The sequence below is a fragment of the Prosopis cineraria genome, unplaced genomic scaffold (assembly GCF_029017545.1).
Source record: "Prosopis cineraria cultivar Desert tree isolate PC_DT_omini unplaced genomic scaffold, ASM2901754v1 PC6, whole genome shotgun sequence".
Lineage (NCBI taxonomy): Eukaryota > Viridiplantae > Streptophyta > Magnoliopsida > Fabales > Fabaceae > Prosopis > Prosopis cineraria.
The window spans coordinates 15,304,606-15,330,739 of NW_026555337.1; the positions used below are offsets into that span (position 1 = coordinate 15,304,606).

Below are 26,134 nucleotides of genomic sequence, written 5' to 3' on the forward strand. Positions count from 1 at the left end.
AGGGGATAGTCCTTTCATAAATTGTGTGACAAGACTATGCCCCTGTACACCGGAGGCAGCCTAAATACCATATGAATTTTTCTCTACTCCCAATCCCTAGGTGAATTCCAACTCATTAATCATGCGATATACGATGCTCACTCATTTTCACATTTTTATTTACTCAAAATCAAAGTCAATACGTTAGCCTCACGACTGAGTGCTACTCAAGTGAGCATCAATTTTTATTTTCACTTATATCACATTAAACCTATCATTTTCAATCTCATATATTTATTTCATCAATCTCATTATCAATTACTCATCCCAAACCGCATTATAAAATTGCCAATCATTTCACAAGCATTTTTCACATTTTTCTTACACATAAAAGCAATTATATAATTTACAAATTTTATTGCATGTTAAACCATTCACAAATCACAATTTGTATGTTTAACACATAATTCACCTCATATTACAATTAATAAATAACTGTTCAAAATAGGATTTTCTCAGTTACTTTAAACCTTTAAGAGGTCAATGGTTTATCCCTCAATATAATAGCTTCCAAGCTTGAATTCCCAAGCCAAATAGGTGTCCAAGAGCTTAACCTACAATTTAACAAGTTGATCTCCATTAATATTGCCAAATTCAAGTATTCAACTCTCATTTCTCCACTTCTAAATTGCCCAATGCTTACTTTACATGAGTTTGAGCCTATTCACTGGGTTTGTTAATTATCTTTAGTCTCCATTAATATTAATGAGTCATTAAAACTCTCATTAATGGCATCACACTCTTCCAACAACCCACATTAATGTAATTTTTGCATTTTTATGAAATCCAACCACCTAAGACACCAAGATTTATTATACCTAGGTTTAGATACTCTAATATACCTCCATTAACTCTATTTGAGTCAATAGATTAGGACCCATAGCCCATATGGATTGAAAATCATCTTTCACTATCAAACCCTAACTATAAACTTCATAATATAGAAGAAAATGGGAGGTTAAGAAGATGATACTTATCTTGGGTGTTTGTAGCTTCCAAAACACTTCCAATGTCATTCAAGAGTGAACCCTAGCCAACCTTGATTGCTGGTTCACATTCTCTCCTTCTTTCTCTCTATTTTCTGTCTTAATTTGCGACTAATAAACTACAGAAAATGACCATGCGTCATAGCAGATGCACAATGCACCGCGATGCATGGCACAAAGAGGTCCCCATTCTCGCATATGAAGTGTCTGTGTGTTGTGGCAGATGCACTCCACGCCGTGGCGTGTTGCACAGTAATACTAACCCTTTATTTTCTTCTCCTTTTAATGCCCGGGTGGCTCGACTTGATATCGGACCCACAATTAGGGTTGAAACACAATCGAATATGATTATTAGACCTCTTAGGCCATACATTGCTACAATTTACTTAATTATCCTAATTAAGATTAGTAAACCAGGAGAATTAAAAATCAAGATGTTATAGTTGTGTGTTACTTAGAGAGTAGTTTTAGGGCCAAAATGCATCTCAACTTGGATTGCATGACATGTGGCATTTCAGTTAGACTTATATTCCCAATCAACATTTTTCATGATCGACACTGGAGTATTCAATGTCAGGGGCAAGTATGCTATGTTTTAATTATCTTATTGATGAATTTGCTATGACAAATGTTTTAGGACACTGAGTGATTTTGGAGAATAGCTTTGGAGCAAAAATACACATCAACTCTTATTTATTTGAAAGATATCGTTAGCATTCGTAAAAATTTCTTTTGATAAAATATAACTTTAGATCTTTATACTTTGGTCAAGTTTTACTACAAGCCCCAACATTTTTTTGATGTTCTAGCAGGTTCTTAAACTTTTATTTTCTAATATTTTAGATCTCTCTATATATGCTATTATAAGGACCTAAACATCCAAAAACAAAAATTTAAAAACCTAAAACATTTAAAAAAAGTGAAAGGACCTGTGCCATGGGTTCGGCACATAGCTTTTCTTTCTTCGCATTTGTTTCAGTTTAATCCGAACACAGCAACATGGCAATATCATCATCATCATCATCGTCGTCGTCGTCGTCGTCGTCGTCATCATCTTCTGACGAGACCAAGCTCGTGGCAGTGACTCCATGGCCCTTTTCAAGCCACCTTACGACAACTTTTACTTGAATCATCCAAAACTTGTCGCTTGAATTATTCCACATTTAATTATAATCTTTTTTTATTTTTTGGCTGGCGGACACACCACGTTTATCGATGTCTATTCATAATGAATACTTTTCTTTTCTTTTCTTGGCCAATAGTACTTTCTTGTTTGCTTTCATAAACACCAATGAAATTACACTGCTTTTATAAGTACAAGAATCTATACTACAACTCGAGAAAATGAATACAACTTGAGCAAATGAGTTCGGAACATAGCTTTTCTTTCTTCGCATTTGTTTCAGTTTCAATCTGAACACAGCAACATGGCAATATCATCATCATCATCATCATCTTCTGATGGGACCAAGCACGTAGCAGTGACTCCACAACTTTTATTTTTACTTCAATTATTCAAAACTTATCGCTTGAATTATTCCACATTTAATTAAAATCTTTTTTCTTTTTTGGCTGGCGGACACAACGTTTATCAATGTCTATTCATAGTCAGTACTTTTTTTTTTGGCCAATAGTACTTTCTCGTTTGCTTTCATAAACATCAATGAAATTATATTGGAAAGATGCATGTGATTTCTGATTGACAGCGTTTTAATCACTATGCAGTGAATGGGGACATTGCCTGTAGAGTTTTATCTCATCTGAAATTTTAACGAAAAAATTTTAATGTCTATTTTATGCAAGTGCCTCCCTAAATACGAAAGAGATGGCTGAGGGCCATGGACTAGAAAAATCCAAGAATTCAGATTTTAATTCCTTATTAAAAAAAAAATAAGGTTAAAGTATATTTTTAATCCTTTAACTTTATGATATATTAATTTAATCTCTTAACTTTATAAAGTATTTTTTTAGTTCTCTAACCTTAACACCGGTAGTTTTGAATAATTATTTTTTTTGTCAATTATTGTTATTTAAAAAAATTAAACTTAATATATCAATATTTAAAAATATTTTATCAATGTTTAAAAATTTGAGCAAAGTATAGGGATTCAAAGTTGATAAAATGGGTTGATTAAAAATAAAATTAATTAAAATAAAATGACGAGTCGATTGAAAGTTAGAAATCATAGAGAAATGAGAGTTACTATATGATAAAAAGGTGTTAATAAGGTTTAAAGATGCATGGAAGGAACAGCTTTGATAAACTTCCCATATTTCAATTTGACAATTTTTTAATTTAAGTTGATAATATTCCATACTTTATAGTTGAAAAGGAAGAGTAAGAATGAATTAAAAAGAAAGGAATAATAAATTTAGTATCTTTTGAAAAAAATTTAAACAAATATTAGTGTATGCAATGATCTCATAGCAAATATTTAGCAAAGAAAAATTCAACCTCAACATCGTTATCTATTAAAATTAATAAATCATAAAATGAATGAAGTTCTATGGTTCCTGCCGTGCATGAATTAGAAACTATAATACTTCTTCCATCTCCTAATATAAGTTCTAACTTTAAAGAAACAAGCACACAAACGAAGGAAATATTGAAATCTATGTGATATATACCAATTAGATATGGCTAAGACACTCAGCTATGCCAGAGTTGTACAAGATAGTTTCGAAACTGGCTAAGACATTTAGATTATTTTAAGAGCCAATTTGTATACAATTTAAATGACTCACATGATAATTGAAGAAAATATAAGGAATTAAATTGATAAAAATTAAATTTGAGAGATCAAATTAATATTTAAGACTAAATTTGAGGGATTGAAAGTTTTGTTATGCCAAATATTATTTCTCCAGTGGTGTTCCTCACCAAGTCAACAAAAAGATACAAGTATAGTTGCACAAATAAAAGCGTACGTCTTGCATGCATATGGTCAAGCAGCCAGCTCATTACCTCCCTCTCCCCCCCCCCTACAACTCTTCCAGTCCTTGTATATAAATTTTTTTAAAACATTTTTTATTTTTAAATATAAAAGTTGTTAGCATGTCTTTTAATAAATGGATCATTATATTCTTATTAAATTAAAAAAATAAGTATTTTTATTAATTTATTTTAAAAAAAGATTCATTTTTTATTTAGAATAATTAAGAGTAAAATTGAAATGTTGCTCTATTTTTAATTAGATAATTAATTTTTATTAATTTACGTAATTTAATTTAAAATATTTTATGTATAGAGTGAAAGGAGTATATATATATATATATATATATAACTCTTGGTAATCGCACACATGCTCTAATTATCTTGCGTCTTAAAAAAAGATTTATTTTTTACGTCTTATTTGACAATTTTATCTGTTGAAATCTTGGTCAAGAAAAGACACTTGCACTTTAGCAATAGACTTCAATGAGTGGCTGAAGTATGAACACTTTCTCTAAAGCCAACGTATAATGGGGGTAAAAGGTCAAATTTGTAATAAAAATTTATAAAAATTGTAATATAAATTTTTAAAAACATCATTTATTAATAGAACCAAAAAGGTCCTTATCTCTTTTCCCTACAAATAATATTGAAGAAATTATCTGGAAAGAACAATATTGAAACATTATTTTTATTATAATTTGACGATATTTATATTTAAGTCAATAATATTGAATAGTTTATTTTAGAAAAGAAAACGGTGAAAATTAATTTAGAATAAAGTAATAATAAATTTAGCATCTTAAAAAAACAAATATTGGTAAGTAATAATAACTCTAACAATGTAAAAAATAATAAAAAAACATTCCATTTCAATCTCAATTTAGATGAGCAAGTCTTCTATACATTGGCTGCACCATGTCATTTGTGATCACTCCAATCAAAAATTCTCAAGTAATCAAAATAAAATCTTATGTGACAATATTTTAATTGATTTTATTGTTATAACATAATGCATATTTACTTTTTTGCGTTTTATCTTTTTATTATCATTGATGTCAAAATTAATTTATATTTAAGGCTATCTGAATGTCACGCTTTTATTTGACAGACTATAAATGACATGGTACATCGGTCAACCTAAGAATTTTTTGAATTGAAATAACTATAAAGTTTAATAAATCACCAAATGAATCTAATCTTACGATTCTTATAATAAATGAATTGGATTCTATATTCATATAAGCTTTAAAAAAGGGAACATATTAAATTGAATAGATTCAATTAACAATAAAGAAATCAAAATCAACCACATTGTGCACAGTTAATTAGAAATATTTGTGTGCTACAACCTCTACATTTTCCTGTATAAACAAACTCTTAAGCTGAGAAAATTTATATAGTCAGACAAACAAATCGAATCTTAAAAGCAATCTCAGAAATGGCTTCAAACAAAGTATCATCGTCATCAACATCAACAACAATTACCCTAGGATTGATGTTATTGTTCATAGCTGCAGATTTTGGAGATGCTAATCTTTTACCTGCACCATCATCATCTAATTTTTGCTTCCCAATGTGTCCTAGTCCTGAATGCGACCCAAGCAAAAGTGAGTGCGAGAACACTTGCATTAGAATATGCGAGGAAATTACAAATTACTCAGCTTGTGCTGCTTGTTGCCAAATGAGGTGTGGCCATTAAAGAATGCACTCATTAGAGAGCGAAAAGCTTTATGATCTGAGCTCTTAATTATTATAGTTTATTTATGCTTTGTTTCGTTTTCTTCTATTTATTATAATCAAAATTCATACATTTATGCATAAGGATTCTTGATTATTCCCAACGTTTTCTAATTATTTACTGGGTTAAGGTGCACTTTTATTTCCGAATTATTCTCTGAAGAGCATCTAGTATCCTAAACTATTTGTCATACCAATTTTGCCCCTATAGTAAATAAAACGTAACATATTTTTCTTGACTTTAAATATCCCAATATTGACAGTTAAAAATATTGATCGAGACTTAAGTTTAACAAGAAATGTCACATGTCATGCTAGATGAGTTCAAAAGGATGTTACATTTTGGGCGAAATTGTTATATGGCAAATAGTTTAGAACTCTGAGTGTTATTTAGAGAATAGTTTAAGGGTAAAAATGTATCTTAACTTGAATTATACTATGTGTGGCATTTCAGTTAGACTTAAATTCCCAGTCAACATTTTCCACGGTCAACACTAGGGTATTCAATGTCGGGGCAAATATGCTACATTTTAATTATTTTATTGATAATTTGCCATGGCAAATATTTTAGGGCATCTCGTTTGGTATCCTGAAAATGTTTTTGATGGAAATGAAAATGGAAATAGAAATGAATATGGAAATGAAAATGAAGGTGGAAGTAAGTTTTAAAAGTATGTTTAATATGTATATGAAATTATGATATATTTTTTATTTAATATATGTATTTATATAATCAATATACTAAAATACCCTTGTCAATTTTTTTAATTATGATATACTTTTTATTTAATATATACATTTATATAATCAATTTACTAAAATACCCTTATCTATTTTTTAAATTATGATATACTTTTTTATTTAATATGTGCATCTATATAATCAATTTACTAAAATATCCCTGTCAATTTTTTTAATTATGATATATTTTTATTTAATATATGCACTTATATCATCAATTTATTAAAATACCCCTATCTATTTTTTAAATTATGATATATTTTTAATTAATATATGCATTTATATAATTAATTTACTAAAATACCCCTATCTAATTTTTTTAATTATGATATACTTTTTTATTTAATATGTGCATCTATATAATAAATTTATTAAAATACCCCTGTTAATTTTTTTAATTATGATATATTTTTATTTAATATATGCACTTATATAATTAATTTACTAAAATACCCCTATCTATTTTTTTAAATTATGATACACTTTTTTATTTAATATATGCATCTATATAATTAATTTACTAAAATACCCCTGCCATTTTTTTAATTATGATATATTTTTTATTTAATATATGCATATTTACTAAAAAACTTTTGATTTACTTCAATGTTGATGAAGGGGCAAATCTGTCAAATAATTTTGTAACTAAGGTTATTTTTGTCCAAAAAAATTCACTTCCATAAAACCCATCTCATTTTCATGGGTCTTATCATGGAATTCAATTCAACCTATTTCGATGGATTTCATTTTCACGTGGAAATGCATTTCATGCACATCAAACAAAAAAAAAAATGTGAATTGCAATTTCATTTTCATTTCCATGTCTCCATTTTCAGCATACCAAACGGGGCATAAGTGATTTTGGAAAATAGCTTTGGAGCAAAAATACACATTAATCCTTATTTATTTGAAAGAAATCGTTGGCATTTGTAATTTTATTGATATAACATAATTTTAGGTCTCTACACTTTAACCAAATTTTATTACAGATTCTTGTATTTTTTTTTTTGATGTTCTAGCAGGTTTTTATATTTTTAATTTTTAATATTTTAAGTTCCTCAATATGTGGTATTGTAGAGATCTAAACACTAAAAAATAAAATTTTAAAGACTTAAAATATTAAAAAAAAAAGGTACAAGTACTTATGCCATAACTTGAGCAAATGAGTTCGGCACATAGCTTTTTCTTTCTTCGCATTTGTTTCAGTTTCCATCTGAACGCAGCAACATGGCAATATCATCATCATCATCATCATCATCATCATCTTCCGATGAGACCAAGCACGTGGCAGTGAGTCTATGGCCCTTTGCAAGCCACTTTACGACAACTTTACTTGAATTATCCAAAACTTGTCGCTTGACTTATTCCACATTTAATTATAATATTATTTTTTTTGGCTGGAGGACACACCACGTTTATCAATGTCTACTCATAATGAATACTTTTCTTGTTTTTTTTTTTTTTTGCCAATAGTACTTTCTTGTTTGCTTTCATAAACACCACTGAAATTACATTGGACAGATTCATGTGATTTTGTTTCAACCACTATGCAGTGAATTGGGGACGACATGGCCAGTAGAATTTTATCTCATCTGAAATTTTAACGAAAAAAATTTAATGTCTATTTCATACAAGTGCCTCACTAAATACAAAAGAGAGAGCTGATAGGCATGGACTGGAAAAATCAAACAATTCGGATTTTAATTCCTTATTAATAAAAACAAGGTTAAAGTATATTCTTCATCCTTTAACTTTATAAAATATTAATTTAATTTTTTAACTTCATAAAATATTTTTTCAGTTCTCTATCCTTAATGCCATTAGCTTTGAATAATTATTTTTTGTATCAATTATTGTTATTTAGAAAAATTAAATTTAATATATCAACATTTAAAAATATTTTATATATCAATATTTAAAAAAATTTAACTTAATATATTAATATTTAAACATTTGAGTAAAGTGTAGGGACCCAAAGTTAATGAAATGGGTTGATAAAAAATAAAATGATGAGTCGATTGGAAGTTAAAAATCATGGAGAAATGAGAGTTACTATATGATAAAAAGGTGTTAATAAGGTTTAAAGATGCATGGAAGGAACAGCTTTGATAAACTTCCCATATTTCAATTTGACAACTTTTTAATTTAACTTGATAATATTCCATACTTTATAGTTGAAAAGGAAAAGTAACAATGAATTAAAAAGAAAGGAATAATAAATTTAGTATCTTTTGAAAAAAATTAAAACAAATATTAGGGTATGCAATGATCTCATAGAAAATATTTAGAAAAGAAAATTCAACCTCAACATAGTTATCTATTAAAATTAATAAATCATAAAATGAATCAAGTTCTATGGTTCCTCCGATGCATGAATTAGAAACTATAATCTTCTTCCATCTCCTAATAGAAGTTCTTAGGCAAAAAAGAAAGAGCTCTTCCTCTCTCTCGGTTTTTATTTTCTTTCTGCGTCTAGCAGCATCATCTCCTGCATCCTCCATCATTTTTTTCATTCTCAGTGTTCAATCTTCTTTTCTCCATTCATTCACAGCCACATTCACCCTTCCATTATTTACATCCACGCCACCTCATCCTTCCAAACCCCACTCTCAAATCATTATTCATTTATTATAATTCATCTCCATTAGTATTTGTTGCACAATTGGGTTGTTCCTTTTACCTCTTGATTGTTTAATTGAGTTGGTAATTTATCTAGTTGTTCAATTAGATAATTTAAACATATTTTTTAAAATTATTTTGATTTAATCATCATTGATTTTAATAGGTTTAATTTGCCTAATTTATAGTTGTTTTGATCTACTATGAGTTCTCTAGTGAATTAAGTGTTAGATTTTATATTTATGGGTTTTCTTTACTTTAATTAGGTAATTAACTTTATTAATTCTACTCTTCCATCATTTCCCTTTGGTCTAACTAATTGAATTGGGTTAAAAAAGTTAATTCCATGTAAAATCCTAAGTTGTCCCCTTTACCGCATTTGAATTAAACTTTTCTTAGTTTTTTGGTTAATTAATCCTTTTTGTCACTTAATTAATTTCTTTATCTTTCATTTCATTTTTTCTTGAAACAAATCCCCCCAATCATAATTTAGAATTTAAACATTGTGTAATAGAATTTAGTTGTTAGACTTTAGCATTAGCATCCATTTAGGTAATTTTAGTGGCATAAATTGCATTTTAGAATAGAAATCTTGAATTTAGTTTTTGAGGTTGTTTAGAATTAATATTTAAATACCTAGAACAAACTCAAGATAACTCCTAAATTGCTCCTTGAAAGAATAACCTAGGTTTGGCTTATACTATATTAAGTCAATCTTAATTTAATTGAGTGCTGAGTCAACTAAGGCAAAACATCAATGACCCTAAGTGATTTAGATGTTATTCAAATTTAAATTGGTTCTGGTAATAACTGGTTTAGATGTTTAGATGTTGATGATATCTAAACCAGTTGTAGTCATAACCGGTTTGGAAACATTGTTTTATTTTAAAAAAATTCATTTAATTTTTTCACTTAACCCGTCCATGATAGGCTGCAAACTTGCAAATTAAAAACAATATATACATCCAACCAGCCAAAATACAATCCAATTCAATCAAATTAATTGAAAATTATTTTCAATTTTATTTAATATTCAACATCCAAATAAGTTTGATAATTTTTCCTAATTCAACTACACCTATCCTAAATTCACTCATTCAATGGATTATTATTGTGAAGCTCTAACATAAATAGTCCCCAATATCTTCTAATTTCTTGGATCTCTGATTGTGAAAATGGAGATGAATCATTAAACATCTGCAAAAAAATCAAGGACAAGGAATTTAACTTAGCAATTCCAAGTAAACAAAAGATAGATTAGACCTCTAGAATTAGATTTACCTCTTCAGTAAGCTCTATCAAACCAGCCGTGATGATGTTGTACACGTGTCTCAACACATAAAAGCCACACAAGTTAGTAGGAGGTTGATGTCGGCTCTGTAGAATAATGGGAGAGGGATCTCTCCTCTTCCTTCCCATCCTCTTTCCTTCCTTTTCTTATTTCTAATAATCAAATCAAGATTTTTGATAATCTAGATTTGGTCTCCTTCAAAAAATTTCATTTTATTTTACTTTTATTGTATTTTTAAATTGTTCTTATTAAATTTTAGTAGTTTGAATTTTATTATTTATATTTTTTATAATTTAATATTTTAATAATAATTTTATAGGAAATCAAATCTAGACGGTTTAAATCTTGATCTAATGGCTAGAAAGGGAAAAGAATGGAAGAGGACATGAAGGAAGAGGAGAGAATCCATGCCCGTAGAATAACAACATTGTCAAAATTAAATTCAAAGAAAGCTCTATCATTAAAATCACGACGACATATGTTAATTACTTTTGGTGTTATCCATGTAGGATTCTTGACATCATGTAAGGTCTTGCCCAATCGAACTTGCTGGCCAATCCTCATAGCCCTATCATTCACATCACATCGTTAGTAACTTAATTACAAAAAATAATGTATTACAAAAATTCACTTACTGCTCACAAGACTTCTTCATTGCTGGATTGAGTTTATGATGTAGAGAGCATAAAAAGAGGATAGAATTGTTCTTCATTGAAAACACTATCAATTGCCAATGAGCACTACAAAAAAATAAAGTGATTTAAGCAAATATTTAATACTATTATAAATAAATTCAAACATAATTACTTACAGATGGAGAAACAAGGAAAAGTAACATTCCTTGTCACCTTCACTGAGCCTTTGATTCATGTATTCCTCTTTTGTCTCTTTGGTGGTCTCATTATCATTAGTGTAACGTGGGCAAAGAAATCCATATTGTTTATCTTTGCCTGAAGAGACCAACATTTGATATAAAAACCTATGATAATGCAAATAAGTTAGTTCCAAGAGCTCAATTGTTTAATTTCATTTTAAATTTACACTTATAATAAGATATTTACATCATCCCAATTTGAATGTTAGTCATAGTTTGGTCACCATCAATGAGAATCCGACTTAGATCCTCATTCTCAACAAAAACTTGATAGTTGTTAATGCCAACAAAATCAGGAACCGCTTTAAAAATTCTAGGGGGAAATGATCCACCATATGCCAATAGGACAAAATGGTCCCATGAACTTAGCTTGCACAATTGCATCTTTTCACCTACTTTATCAAATGATGGGGTCTCCTGTTAAATTAAAAAAGTTAGTAAAACATGCTTAAATTTAAGGAATGCATGACAATTAATCAATTTTATTACCGAATTTTGAGGCATCCTAACAAGTCTCTTTGGCCATAAAGTGAAAGTGCCCTTGGCATCTTTTACCGTCTTGATCTTATCAGTAGGGAATGGGATATCAGCATCGTCAATTTTGACCTCTTCAATGGTTACCTTGACAACATCTTCATGGATGCGACCGCGTGCTACTAAGCATTTTTTTATATTCTCCACATACAAGAAGCATTGCTCAAGGTTAGGAGTTGGGTCATCTTTTGAAGGAAGTTGAACGATGTTACTCTCTTTAGTGCTCCAATGACAAGTAAGAGAGGGGGTATGTGGGGCATTTGACACCTTCTGTGAGCTCATTTGCATTAACATTTCCTCCTTCATCTTTTGCAATCTAACTTCAAGGGTAACCTCAACCTCTGCTTTTGCTTGAGCTAACATCGCAGTCACCTCCTCCCTTGTCACAAGTCTTGAAGGATTGCGTTGACGGGGTGGTCCAAATATATCTCTTATGCTCACCCTTGATCTGATTCCTTGAACATGTCCAAGATGCTCTGGTTTCCCTATAGCAACAGTCAGGATATCATGCCTTCCTTTTGGAATGAATGATCCATCGAATTGTTTTTTATTAACCTCACTCTGTAACATATAAATAAAAAAAATTAGTAATGTTTTAGATATCACTTCAACCTTCCACTTATTTACAACAATACCATATCCTCCTTTTTCTAAACTGTTTGCACTTGACCCGATTTAGATATGTGGGTTTAAAAAACATATTTTTCTATAGCATAAATGCCTAATATAAGTATATAATAAGATTAAACTTTAAAGCTAAAGGGAAATTTTTTTTATGCCTTGTCATGAGCACAAGTCTAAAGAGAGAACCATTCTAAACCCTTCATAAATAGCTCTTTCCATGATACTAACCTCTCAATGAAAGTATCATTTGTCATGAGCATAAGTCTAAAGAAAGAGTCCATCTCAAAAGACTAGCTTGTTAGGTAGAAGAATCCTTTAAACTTATAAAACTCATTTATCTTGTGAGGTTTCTTGAAGTGAGACTCACGACAGTACCCGTCGTAACTTAAACTTATCTTAATTCTAAATCTTCATCTTAATCTTAACACAAGCCTCCTTATTGGTAACATTCAAGAAAGCATTGGGCTCCTCATAAAACTATAATTCCTCAACCTTTCTACAAACCGCTTCAAAGGCAATTTACCTCTTTACCTTCTAACTTGATTCAAGTTTATGAGCTTGATGTTTCCTATAACAACATAATTGGGACATTAGACCCTTGTCTTTTTTCTTGATGCTTCTAATCAACCTAAGACTAGATTGATTAAGATCAAAAGTCTTATTTTCCAAAATAACAATCTTGGCAGTAGAATTTCTAATGAAATGGGGAATATAAGAAATATGAATGTGCTAGCCTTATATAATAATAACTTCAATGGACCTATTCCTCAATCACTTGGGAACTATAAACATTCTCAGGATGTTTGAAATTAGGGTTGGCAATACAAGCTAGGCTTAATGGGCTACCCATTATAATTCATTTTTACAAGAGTTTAGGTTTGGAAGGGATTTTTAATATAATAGGGTTTCTAAGCCGGCCTTATTAAGCCCTTAAAAAGGGGCTCGGACTTGGGTAGCTTATGTAATACTCTAAAATTTCAAACTTATTTTTCACAAATTAATAGTTTAATAAACCAATTTAATAACATTGAACCCTTACCATGATAGGGAAAGAGTTTTCCTTATAATAAAAACTTTTTGCAAATAATCTACTATCAAAGTATTTATTTACTAAGTGCTTCAAGTACACCTTTATTAAAATTTCAAAACTATGGTTGGGTAACCAACACTTTACAAACCATATTTTTACTATCAATATCAACTCTGGCCCAAAAAATACTTTTCCACACACTGGTTACCATACCAATAAAACTACCACATAGGGTTACACTTGATCACAGTATTATTTCACAAATGCCACAAAAAATATACATTCTTAAAACATGCATAATTGCATAATTATATATTTCTATAATCCAATAAGACTATAAGGGGTAGACAGGAGTCTTATGGTTATCAATTAAGCAATATAGATGCAATTCACCAAAATTAGAGTCTACATGCTTTATAAAATATATTTGTCTTAGGTTAGCAAATTATACATTGCACAATCAAAATAAAGAAGCTAAATTAAAAAATGGTGTCTTATGCATTAAATCATGCTTCAGGTACTTCTTTAGTCGAACTTGTTCCTATAAAATTTAATAACAATAAGGAATGAGACTTAAGAGTCTTAGTAATCAAGATTAATACATAATAATGCATGTGAGTCAGTTAATCATGCGATTGCAAAGTGGGTATATGATATTCAATCAACTAGACAAAAATAGTTAATGCATAACATCACCTTTTTTCCTTCCATCTCCATGCTATGAATTGAGTAAGCTAGCCAAAGATAGATTGGACCAAGTTAATAGCAATTTATTGGGTCCAATAAGGGCTTACCATGTGGTAACTTAATTAGAAAAAACCCCTACTAAACAATATTCAGTACACTCTGAGAACTTATGCATTTATAATAAACCAGGTAAAATTAGTATCAACCAAATAAAAACACAACTAGACAATTTATCTCTTGCTTTTAGCAGTGTCAATATTTACAATATATATATATATATATATAAATCAAACTCACTTGGTAATTATTTTCAAACAAATATATATATATATATATATATTATTTCTTAACAAAAATCAAGATATTCTGAACAACAAAACAAACACACAATTAACCACACACACACTATACCACACATTAATAATAATTATCTTGTATCTTGGACAACAAATTTCCCTTTTGTTAATGCTATGCTCATAGGACTTTGATCTCTCCTCTCCCTGCTCTCTAGACACCAAAAACATTCAGGGATTTGATAAGTTATGACCTTATATAATATCAAGTGAGGAGTTAGGTGAGGAATTAGGTGAGGCACATGTGTCACCTAATCTCCTTTTTTTATGTTACAACTCTTCCCTCCTAATAGAAATTTTATCATCAAAATTCAATTACTCTAGAAACCAAACAAACAAAACCTACTTATTGGAATAGGTGTGAGTATTGCTACTTCATTTTGTCCTTGATCTCCCATATAACATCCTCAAGAGTTATACTCTTCCAAACCACCTTAGCCATCGAATGGTCTTGTTCCTCAGTTGTTTATCCTTAGTATCCACAATCCACTCTGGTTCGATCTGATAAGTCAAATTCTCTCTTAGCTCGACATCCTTAACTTCAATGATGTGAGACGGATTGAGTTGGTATTTTTTTAGCTGAGATACATGGAACATGTTGTGCACACCAACCAAGTGTAGTGGTAAGGCAATCTTATAGGAATAGGAGTTAGAACTCAAAGAACTCAAAGTAGGAGATCATGTATTTTTGAGAGTTTCTTTAGTGATAAGCATCGATAGAACCCTTAAGGCAAAGAAGTTTGTGCCTAGATTTATGAGCCCCTGTGAGATTCTAGAGGAAATTGGATAGTAGCCTTTAGGATTGCCCTACCACCATACTTGGCTAGTATGCACAATGTGTTGTATATATCTCAGTTGAAAAAATACAAACCTGGTCCATCTCACATTATTGAAGTTGAGCATGTCTAATAAAGAGAGAATTTGACTTATCGAACTAAACCAGAATGGATTGTGGATACTAAGGACAAACAACTGAAGAACAAGACTATTTGATAGGTTAAGGTAGTTTAGAGGGGTATGACTCTCGAGGATTCCACGTGAAAGATCAAGGACAAGATAAAACAGTAGTACCCATGCCTATTCCAATAGGTAGGTTTTGTTTGTTTTCTTTGTAGAGTGATTGAATTTTGACGACAAAATTTCCATTAGGAGGGGAGAGTTGTAACATTTAAAAAGAACAAGAAGGGGATTAGGTGACATATGCATCTCATCTAATTCCTCACATAATTCCTCATCTAATTCTCACCTAATGCTATATAATATGATAACTTGTCAAACCCCCAAGCATTTTTGGAATCCAGAAAGAAGGGAGAGAAGAGATCAAAGTTGTGAGAGCACAATACCAACGGAAGGAGAATTTGCTATTTAAGACAAAAGGTAACAATTGTGATTAGAGCACAACTCTGATCTCTCCTCTCCCTTCTCTCTGGATGCCGAGAGTGTTTGGGGGTTTGACAAGTTATCATCTTATATAGTATTAGGTGAGGAATTAGGTAAAGAGTTAGGTAAGAAAGTAGGTGAGGCACGTATCACCTAATCCCCTTGTGTTTTTTTTTTTGAATGTTATAGCCTCATTTTTATTTTACATTTAAAAAATAAAATATTTAAAATTTTAAATTAAATTTAGATTTTAGAATATATTTTTATATAGTAAAATTAAAATTTTTACTGCTTATTTTTAATTTTTGAATATTATAATTTATATTTTAAAAAAACAATATAAAGTATAATATTATAATGTAAACCTTAAATTTTTAAAAATGTAAAAGAATCTTAAAAATAAAAAATACTTATGGCCTGGTGATAAATGATAATTTTATATATTTTTATCTTTTCAATTTAGACTTTTAAATATTTATTTGAGGCTAATTAATTTTAATTAAATATTATTTAATTTTATTAGCCAATATTTAGTTTTGAGATTTTAACTAACTATATATTTAATTTTAAAATATAAATGATATCTTTAATATTTGTGCACAGGTGCTACTTAATTTTATTTTATTCGTGCAAATTTTTTAGATTCAATTTAGAAGATATTGATAAAGTATATTTTGAATAAAATTTTGTTTAGATTTATTTTGAATTATTTAGTATAATTTTTAATTAGGGCTATTTAGAATAATTTTATCATTGTATTTATTAGCTTTTCTTGGCCGTACGGAATGGCATTACTTTTGTATATATAAAAGTGGAACGCATGCATCATGGAAGGAAGAACCGAGAATGATCACTCTTCATCTTCTGATTCCGTTCTCCAATTCTTTTAGGCGATGGCCTCTCTTTTTTTTCACAGTATACTGTTTGATTTTTAGTTTTATGGAGAATTATATTTTTAACGTGATCAATCACAAACTATGATCCTAAATTTTAATTAAAGTCTTTAATATTTAAGAAAAATTTTATTTCAGCTTTATTTTAATTTTTTCTTCTTCTCTCTACCTCTGAATTTTATGTTTTAACTGTTATTACTGATTAGAGTAGCTTTATTACATAATTTTTGGGTTATAAATTTTATCTGAGATTTTGCTTGCTATAATCGATTGATATATTAACATAAGAGTAATTTGGCCTAGCTTTGGTGATTATCCATGCTTTGTTTTGATGTGGCTAACATAAAATAGTTGTTAGGTTGTGAGTTAAGGGAAATTTTAATTAATCTATAACTTAATTTTTTGTTTAATTCTTGAATAATAATTTGAGAAATATATAATAAAACCAGAATAATAAAATTAAATAAAATTAATTTAATTTGTGGATGAGGAATATTAAATTTAGGTGATTGGGTTGTGATTAATTGCGCTGCTTATTCTTGATAATTTTTTTAGTTGAATTTTCTCTATATATTTATTTTTAATTTAGTTTTTAATTTCATAAAAAAAAACCTCATTATTTACCTTTGCATAATCATAATTCAAATAATTACTCTATTAACTTTTAAGAAAATGACCTAAGTTACGCTTTATAGCAAAATCTAATTTTTATTAATTTTAGTGTTATTTGACAATAATATCATCTGGCCTTGAGCTTGATTAAATGAAGACCGGTCTTGAAAAGGTAACCAATTTTATACTAACAGAACTTTCGGGCGCGAGCCCATATGAGCGAGCTTGTCCGTTTACTGATTCTAATCTGATTGTGTTTCCACACTAATCATTTGTATGATAATGTACCACAACAATTTGGAAACTTTTCCTCTGTAGTTTTCTTTCATTAGCTCGAAATAACTTCACCGGAAGGCTACCACCAATACAAATGTGTAAAGATGGAAAGCTTGTCAGATTTTGTGCTGCCTACAATAACGTCACTGGTACAATCCCTATAAGCCTAAGAAACTGTTCATCCTTATCTATGATTCAGCTTGAACATTATCAACTAACAGGTTATGTAGATCAAGATTTTGGAGTGTATCCCAATCTGACTTGCATTGACATCAGCTACAATAGGATGCAAGGTGAACTTTATCCTACTTGGGCTGCCTGCAAGAACTTGCAAGATCTTATCATGGCTGGAAACTCAACAGGTGGAAATGTTCCTGGCGAGATCTTTCAATTGAAGCAATTAAACATCTTGACTTGTCTTTCAAGTAGATATCTAGCAATATTCCTCCACAGATGGAAATGCTTCAAGCTTTGTAAGTTATCATTTTTTTAAAAATCATACCAAATTGGACAATCGGGCTGAATGGACTATCCATTGAAATCATTAACAGCTTAGTTTTAACCAAGAAATTATTTTTATGGTTGACCCAGGTTGCACTGGAGTTGAATCAGAACCAGAATAGTTTTTAAAAAACTGATAGTTCTAAACATAATATTAAAAATAGCTTAAAATTTTTAAAAGCTAGAAAATTTTAAAAAATTAGATCCTATTAAAAACCAACTTTATTTGTGGACCCTTCATATGTATATAATATGAGTTGAAACCATTTTTTTAAAAAAAATATTGACATCTATAAGTGTAAATGTAGATACTTTTGATTCTATTCATACATAATTTAACTAAGATTCACCTATATTTGATAAATTATAAAATTATAATTTATAATATTATTAATTTATTATCTTAGTTGTGTATTTTATTAAAAACTAGACATATTATAGATTTATTTTTTATAAATATATATGTTATAGACATTTAATATTATTTTTATTTAATTTTAATTCTTATCATCGATTTCACTGTGGTATGATCAGTTAGACCATAAAAATCAAGAACCATTGACTTTTCTTGTGCAGTATTCAATTCAGCTTTTAAGACCTCCGTATGAGTAGCAACAGTCTTTCAAGTATATACATAAAAGCATTGGAAAGCTTTCTAATTTGGAGTCTTTAGACTTATCAATGAACAAGCTAAGGGGACCTATTCCTTATCAACGAGGTGATTGCTACAAGTTATGGAATTTAAAGTTGAGCAACAATGACTTCACTTGCAAAAAGTCCCATGCCAAATTGGAAATGTTCTGTTCTTACAAGACTTTTTGGAGACTTGAGTTAGAATTCACTTTTTGGAGAAATCCCCATGGATCTCATTGAACTCAATAATTTCATAAACTTGAGTATGTCTCACAATAATTTGTCAGGTCCTATTCTAGTGGCTGATGCACATACAAATGAGGGTGGGCAACTTGAAAAAAATTACAAGGAGTAGGTGGAACTTTTAAAAATTTGCCCCAATTGTCTTAATAGTTTTGAACCCACTAAATCTTAACTAAAATAAGTTCTAGTTTTAAAAAAAATTTAGTCATTTATATTTCACTTAAACCCAATAGATTTTAAATTTTGAATTTATTATTTATAAATTTAAATTATTTGTATAATATCATTTTAATTTTTATTTTCTAACATTATTTTATGAAACTAAATATTTATTATATATATATATATATATTAAATTAATAACAAGAATTTATGTGGGAGGATCCATGGTTTGAAACCTTGTAATATCTCTACTAGAAAACCAAAATGGTGGAGGTAACAAACAAAATATTGTGATAGTTGTTGCAACTTCTTTGGTAGGTGCACTGGGATTTTTTGTTGGGTGTATTTGGGACTTCTGTTGTTTGCAATGAGAAAACTCAAGAACGTTTGTATCCAAAAAAACAAAAAAAACACTAGGGCCCATAGAGAAAATCCATTCTCAATATGGCACTTTGATGGCAAAATACGTATGATGACATAATTGAAGCAACTGACCACTAAAAGTTTACAAACTGACACTGCAAGTGGATAAAGTATTTGCCATAAAAAAGTTTACATGTCAAGCATGTGACTTTGGGCTTGTTTGTTTAAAGTTAAAAAATAAATAATTTTTAAATAATTTAAAAAATTTATAAAGATAGATTTATTTTGTAGAAACTTGTATAAAAATCATATATATTTTATGTTTAGTTATAATAATAAAAAGTAACCATTAGTTAGATATTTTTATATTTTATAATTTCTATCTTTGTTTTATATAGGATTGCCTCGTATAAGAGGCAATAAAAAATATTTGATATTTAATTATTTTTTATATTTTCATGTAGCATCTCCATTTTTTTTATAACATTACCTCTAATCTATTCGAAATATCTTTTCAAAATAATTGGATTTTTTTATTTTTCAGATTCTAATTATTCTTAAAAGTTTAAACAAATAACATAAAATTGCTCAAGATAGATTTAAAAAAAAATAACTGATTTTTTCATGAAAAAACTTAAACAAACAAGCCATTGACATTCTGAGTATGAAAGCTTTTAGCAGTGAGATCAAAGCTTTGATAGAAACTCGACACCAAAACATTGCGAGTTTGCAAGGATTCTGAACAGAAAGATTACATACATTTTTTATTTGTGAATAGTTGGAAAGAGGGAGCTTAGCTTGTATGGTTAGAGATGATAAAGAAGCCCTTGAGTTGGATTGGCCAAAGAGGGTTAATATTATCAAGGGTGTAACACAAGCTTTATCTACCAATTGCTCACAAAGACATATCAAGCAAAAATGCTTTATTGTCTGCAAATCTTGAAGCCCATGTTTCAGACTCAAGCATCAAGATTGCTGAAGCCTAATTCATCAATTTGGACACAATTTATTGGCACATATGGCTATGCTGCTCCTGGTGAGTTCTATATTGTTAACAAGTTTCCCAAGTTTGTAAATCTTAATCATCAATTTGGTTCTTCTATTTTAATTTTTATTAGTTTTGTCTCTTGAATTTACTTCGGTTATTGATTTAGTTATTATTGTTTAAAAAGAAAGTTATACAGTTGAAATTCACTAACATGGATAATGGAATATTGATGTTAGCCATGTCCATTAAAGAAGATAATATAATGATTTGTGTAGAAAAAAAATAGACTCTGAAATTAAAAAAAAAAAAGAGAATAATACACAATGTAAGAGATTATATTAATAAAAATTAAATTAATTTGAGAGTTAATTTATTCTCAATTAGCTACATATACTCGTCAAGTCACTAATATGCTTTATACATTAGATTATTTTGAGAGTAAATTTATATTTTAAAACTTAAAAAAATTACATGATAATTTAAGAAAACATAAGAATCAAATTGTTAAAAATTAAGCTAGAGAGACCAACTCGATAATTGAAAAAAAATTGAAGGATTAAAAGTTTCATTATCCTTTATATTAATATGATTAGTTTTGAATCTTGTACACTTCTAATTGTAAATACTAAATCATCATCACTTCATTTTGGCTTATGTAGAGCTTGCCTACACAATGATACTGATCGTGAAAATTGATGTCTAAAGTTTTGGTGTTTTGGCTCTTGAGGTGCTCATGGGAAAGCATTTGTGTGATTTACTGTTTGATTTCTATTCTCATTTATTTTTTTTAAAAACCGTTTTATAATACAGTTTTTAAAATTATTTTTTAAAATAAAATAAAAATTTATTTGGCTATATCAATTAAAAAATAATTTTAAAATTAAAAAATAAATTGATAGTGATAGTTATAAATAGTTAATAATAGTTATTAATAATAGAAATTGATCAATGTAACTATAATTTTTAATAATTAAATATAGTGTATTTTAAAAATAAGAAAAATAAAATGAAAACAACTTAAAGTTGTTTTTATTTTTAAAAAAAAACAAAAAAAAAGTTTTGAAAACAACTAAATGAAAAACATTTATTCAAATAAATTTTTAAATTTTTTTATTTTCAAAAACAAAAAAAAGCTTTTAAAAATAAAAAACAAACAAGCCTAGAGCCTATTTGGTTTCTATTCTTATTTTTTGTTTTTAAAAATCATTTTATAATACAGTTTCCAGAATTGTCTTTCAAAACAAAATAAAATAAAAATTTTTTTGGTTATATCAATTAAAAACAATTTTAAAATTAAAAAATGAACTGACAGTGATGGTTATAAGCAGTGAATGGTAATGATTAATAATAAAAATTAGTCAAGATAATTATAATTTTTAACAATTAAATATAACATATTTTAAAACAAGAAAAATAAAAGCGACTTGAAGTTGTTTCTATTTTTTTGTTTTTAAACACAAAAAAGAATAGTTTTAAAAACAATTAAATAAAAAACACTTATTTAAATAAGTTTTAAATTTTTTTTGTTTTCAAAACAAAAACAGTTTTTGAAGGCAGGAAACAAACTGGCCCTTAATATCTCTTCCTCAAACAAATGGGACTCACCAGATGAACTTACAAGATAATTTAGACTCTCGTTTATCATCAACAAAGAAACAGGACTTGAAGAAATTGGTTTTTCATCTGGCATCTAGCTCTTTAGTGCTTACAAACCAACCCTCAATCTGGACCAACCATGCAAAATGTGGCCCAAAGGATTGAAATAGAGACTACTCAAGAGACATGATTGATGTATGTTTTTAAGCACATGTTATAGACTCTTCTGTGATATACATATATAAAGGGTTATTGAGTAAATTGGCTCATGAAGTTTAAGTTCAGAAGTGTTTGTGATCACAAACTCTTCTTTAGTATCATGTTTCTCTTCAACTCTAAAAATAGTACAATTTCACTCTTATCATTAACAATAATTAACTTTAACCGTTAATTGATTAGAAAATAACATAAAAGAATATCAAAAAATACAAAAAAAAAAGAATAATAAAATTTTCTTAGATCTTTTCTATAATTTTTTGGATCATTTAACATAATTTGTGAGGTCTTTTTATGTTATTTTTTAGTAAACTAATGATTAAAGTTAACTTTTGTTAACGTTATAAGTCAAATTGTATCATTTTCAAAAGTTAAAGGAGAACATGACAACATCTAACAAAAATAAATCACTTACTTTTATACTAAAAAATCCATCCTTTACTTTTCCATCTTCATTTTTCCTCTTCTTTTGCCCTTCTTTACTGTGTATCACTTCACTTACTCAGTCTGCTGTTCTTTTCTTCCATTTTAGGTGCTGCACATATAGAAACTACATCAGAGAAAAACATTCAGAAAGTGAATCTGCTTACCAGGTCCATTTGCCTCAAGGCGTCCTCATGATTCCAAGACTTCTTTTGCAGAGCTAAGAAACACAATATTTGCAATTTAGAGAGAAAAAGCATGTCAGCATCTGGTTGGCTCCGATTTAACGAGTCAAGACTAAGTCACATTAAGATTTAGTGTATCGGGGGTGTGAGTAAGAGAGAAATAAGGGCTATTAACTGTATGTCTATATTGATGATGAACTGATGATGATTCTTTATAATTGCATTATTATTTTATAATAGACAAAGTACAACTACTATAATTATAATAACCAAGTCGCCTGAATGAAACAAACTAAATTCTGTTATCACATTACAAACAATGGCTGTATACATAAATACAAAACTAGTATGGATGGATTCAATAGAAATTAATAGCCTATTAAAAATCTGACCAATTACTATTCACCCCTGAATGAAACACGGAAAAACATGAGAAATAGATAGACAACAAAGGTTGAGATTTCACAAACGAGGTCGTTTTCCACACAAGCTAATAGAGCTAACTTTCATGGGAGTTGCCACAACCAATGGAGATCCTGAAGAGTCACTATCAGCAAATTTGTCATGCATGAATCGAGATTCTACAATTGACTCATCCTTCACAACTATCATATAACAATAACAGCTCTTAAGCCCTTGCTGATTTCTATAACATTCATGAACACTGTTCTTCACCTGCTGAAAACTCCATATCACACTAAACTTACCCGCAGTTGCAACAAGGTGACGCTCCTTTATGCCATTCTCAGTAACCTGAAAGAGAAAAGAAATTACAAATATATGCAGTACTTGCTGCAAGTTTACTCACAAAACTACCCTGTAAATTTAGAACAAGTTCAAGCCTGTTGGTCTGCCACATTGCAAGCAGAGTAACAAAGTATCTGATTCAAGCTACAAATTTCAACAGATTTGAACTATTTGATTCACTTAATATGCAACATAAGCATGGTACTTACATATTAGAATTTAGGACCCTATCCACAACATTTAGTTCTAAAAGTTACTTACTAAGGTTAATCAAATGAATCCCATTAAACATGTGCATACATAATACATTGGACTGGTAAAAAAAGACCAATCAGTGGCAAACTGTTGAGCCGCCGGTAGGAGTCAAGCTTGACAAGCTATCATATTAGGCCTATCTTTATAAGTCCACCCCTAAGAGTTCAAGCTTTGGCTAGCCCTTCATCCCTTATAATTTTTTTTTTGTAACTTTTTTTTAATAGTTTACTTAAAGCTTTGAATTAATATAAGAAAATAACACAATTTGTTGAGATTTTATTTTAGGTGATAAAAATGAAGTCACCGATGTTGAAACAATACCACCTAACCACCTCCTCCAAATAAACCTTTCTTGGAAGATGTAATGTTTTATTTTTAAATGAAGATTGATCATAATAATAACTGAAGAATATTTATATTTTAAATATTTAATTAAGGTATTTTATAATTTACACACACACTAGTATAATAAGAAATTTTAATTAAAAAAAGTTATACAGGCTTTTGGGCTTGGCTTGTCAATGAGAGCTGGGCTTGAAAAAAAAAGTGTTAATTTTAGAATAAGAGGGCTTGTGGGCTTGAAGATCAAGGTTGGGTCTATAAATTATAGGTAACTGCCTAGGATTTTTTTTTTATTTTTTATTTTTGATCTGCTACTGGCTAGGATTTTATCGCAACAGTTGCATAATCTAATAATAAAGCAGAAAATAATTACCCAAGAAAAATGGCCACCATGAAACTTATTGTTTATGGCAGCTAGATGTGAATCCTGAGGAGACAACTTCAACAGTCTCGGCATTCTTCCCATGAATCCATCTTCCGTTTCCCCATCTTTAGCCGTGTGTAAGTTGCAAATCAGTATCAAATAAGTGTCAGTAGTGCCTAGCACCCACCTGCCATCATAAGTAACATCAACATGGGTGATAGGAGAGCCTAGCCCAGGAAAAATAGTCTTTGATTGCCACATTGATGTCTTTGAATACAACCGTATTCTTCCATCAAGAGACCCTACAAATATTGAACCATCTCCAGTAGTTACAAAGCACTGAAAATTTGTTCCTCTAGAGAATAGATAGCCATGGTTCCAATGCAACACTGGAGAATTTTGAACCATTCCTTTCCCGTCACGCATATCCCATTGACAAATCATATTATCAGCTAATCCCAGAAATGTCGAATTGGAAGGATCCAATTGTGATCCCTTGGTATCATTTGTGATATCCCTCATAGTGATATCGACTCGATCCTTCTCAAATTTCCATTCATTGACAATCTTAGCAGTCTCGAGATCAAGCTGGTGAAGACTTGACGCGTGTGGTCTTCCTTTCTTCATTGGACTCATCAGCAGCATATCAGTTTCTGCCCTCATCAATATTGCTTTACTTGCCGCTAATTGGTCTGAATTCGAACTTCCAACCAAATTACTACCATCAAATTTCACAGACACACCATTCCCATAGATCCCACGGCTAAAATTTCGGTAAACTTGAATCCCTTTGTCATTCACCAAGAAACTATGATCAAGAGCACCCAATGTCAGGCTCACCACTCGCCCATCAGTAGCCTCCTCAAACTCCTCCATGAAGTCCTCGTAAAATTGATTCACCAATGCTTTGGATCTGGATTTGGGGGACGACTTAGCGTCGTTATCGTTATCATGCTCTTCTTCTTCGCAGTCGTGTTCTGGTCTATCGTCTTCTTCGTACTCAGAGTCGGAGACATCGAAGCCCTCGCTACTCTGAGAAGCTCCCATCGGCGATGAATTTGAGAGAGAGAGAGAGATCGAAATGACTTGGCTTGGCTTTTGATGTTGCGTATGCAGTTTCTAATCATTAACTTCGGCCTTTTGAGTTTGTTGCTTTTGGCGCTCATGTGGAGGGTGACATTCATAGCTTAACCGCGAAGCTTTGAAAGACGCTCCTCTATTTATATATATGTGTGTGTAATAATATTATATTTAGTAATTGTCTCACGATCTTATGGACTTCAATAATATGCTTTTATTATGTAAATAAGGAAGGGAAAATAACAGTTAAATCTTAAAAAGAAATAATAACAGTTAAGTCTCAATAATTTTTTTTTAAAAAATTAATTATAAAAATTTTAATTGTAAATACGATACTTAAATTTTAAATATAATAATTAATTTGCAATTTAAATTTTTATTTATAACTGTTTAAATTAATATTTATAATTTATTTTATAAAATTT

The 26,134-nt window shown here is 29.5% G+C and overlaps 2 protein-coding genes across 3 annotated transcripts; both read right to left on the bottom strand.

Annotated features, from left to right (window-relative positions):
• Nucleotides 1-10,105: 10,105 nt before the first annotated feature.
• Nucleotides 10,106-13,791, bottom strand: LOC129312394 (uncharacterized). Its single transcript, XM_054954974.1, has 7 exons — nt 11,712-13,791; nt 11,410-11,639; nt 11,160-11,327; nt 10,984-11,088; nt 10,838-10,916; nt 10,339-10,434; nt 10,106-10,254 (listed from the first exon to the last, which is right to left on the bottom strand). Exons 1-7 carry the CDS (start codon nt 12,324-12,326, stop codon nt 10,147-10,149), a joined length of 1,401 nt encoding a protein of 466 aa, XP_054810949.1. The 5' UTR covers nt 12,327-13,791; the 3' UTR covers nt 10,106-10,146.
• Nucleotides 13,792-22,757: 8,966 nt separating this feature from the next.
• On the bottom strand, nt 22,758-25,725 carry LOC129312358 (protein CYPRO4-like). 2 transcript variants are annotated; one of them, XM_054954918.1, is made up of 3 exons: nt 24,639-25,725; nt 23,629-23,674; nt 22,758-22,956 (listed from the first exon to the last, which is right to left on the bottom strand). In XM_054954918.1, exons 1-3 carry the CDS (start codon nt 25,674-25,676, stop codon nt 22,883-22,885), a joined length of 1,158 nt encoding a protein of 385 aa, XP_054810893.1. In that variant the 5' UTR covers nt 25,677-25,725; the 3' UTR covers nt 22,758-22,882. The 2 variants fall into 2 exon arrangements, with proteins under 2 accessions (XP_054810893.1, XP_054810892.1); XM_054954917.1 differs by lacking the exon at nt 22,758-22,956 and having other exon boundaries at nt 23,205-23,674.
• Nucleotides 25,726-26,134: the final 409 nt, after the last annotated feature.

Coding starts and splice junctions, on each gene's coding strand:
- LOC129312358 (XM_054954917.1), bottom strand. CDS start 25,676: ATGGGAGCTTCTCAGAGTAGCGAGGGCTTCGATGTCTCCGACTCTGAG. Junction 23,675..24,638: donor ATGGTGGCCATTTTTCTTGG/GTAATTATTTTC, acceptor TTTCTCTTTCAG/GTTACTGAGAATGGCATAAA.
- LOC129312394 (XM_054954974.1), bottom strand. CDS start 12,326: ATGTTACAGAGTGAGGTTAATAAAAAACAATTCGATGGATCATTCATT. Junction 10,435..10,837: donor CTACATGGATAACACCAAAA/GTAATTAACATA, acceptor ATTATTCTACAG/AGCCGACATCAACCTCCTAC. Junction 10,255..10,338: donor TGATAGAGCTTACTGAAGAG/GTAAATCTAATT, acceptor ATTTTTTTGCAG/ATGTTTAATGATTCATCTCC.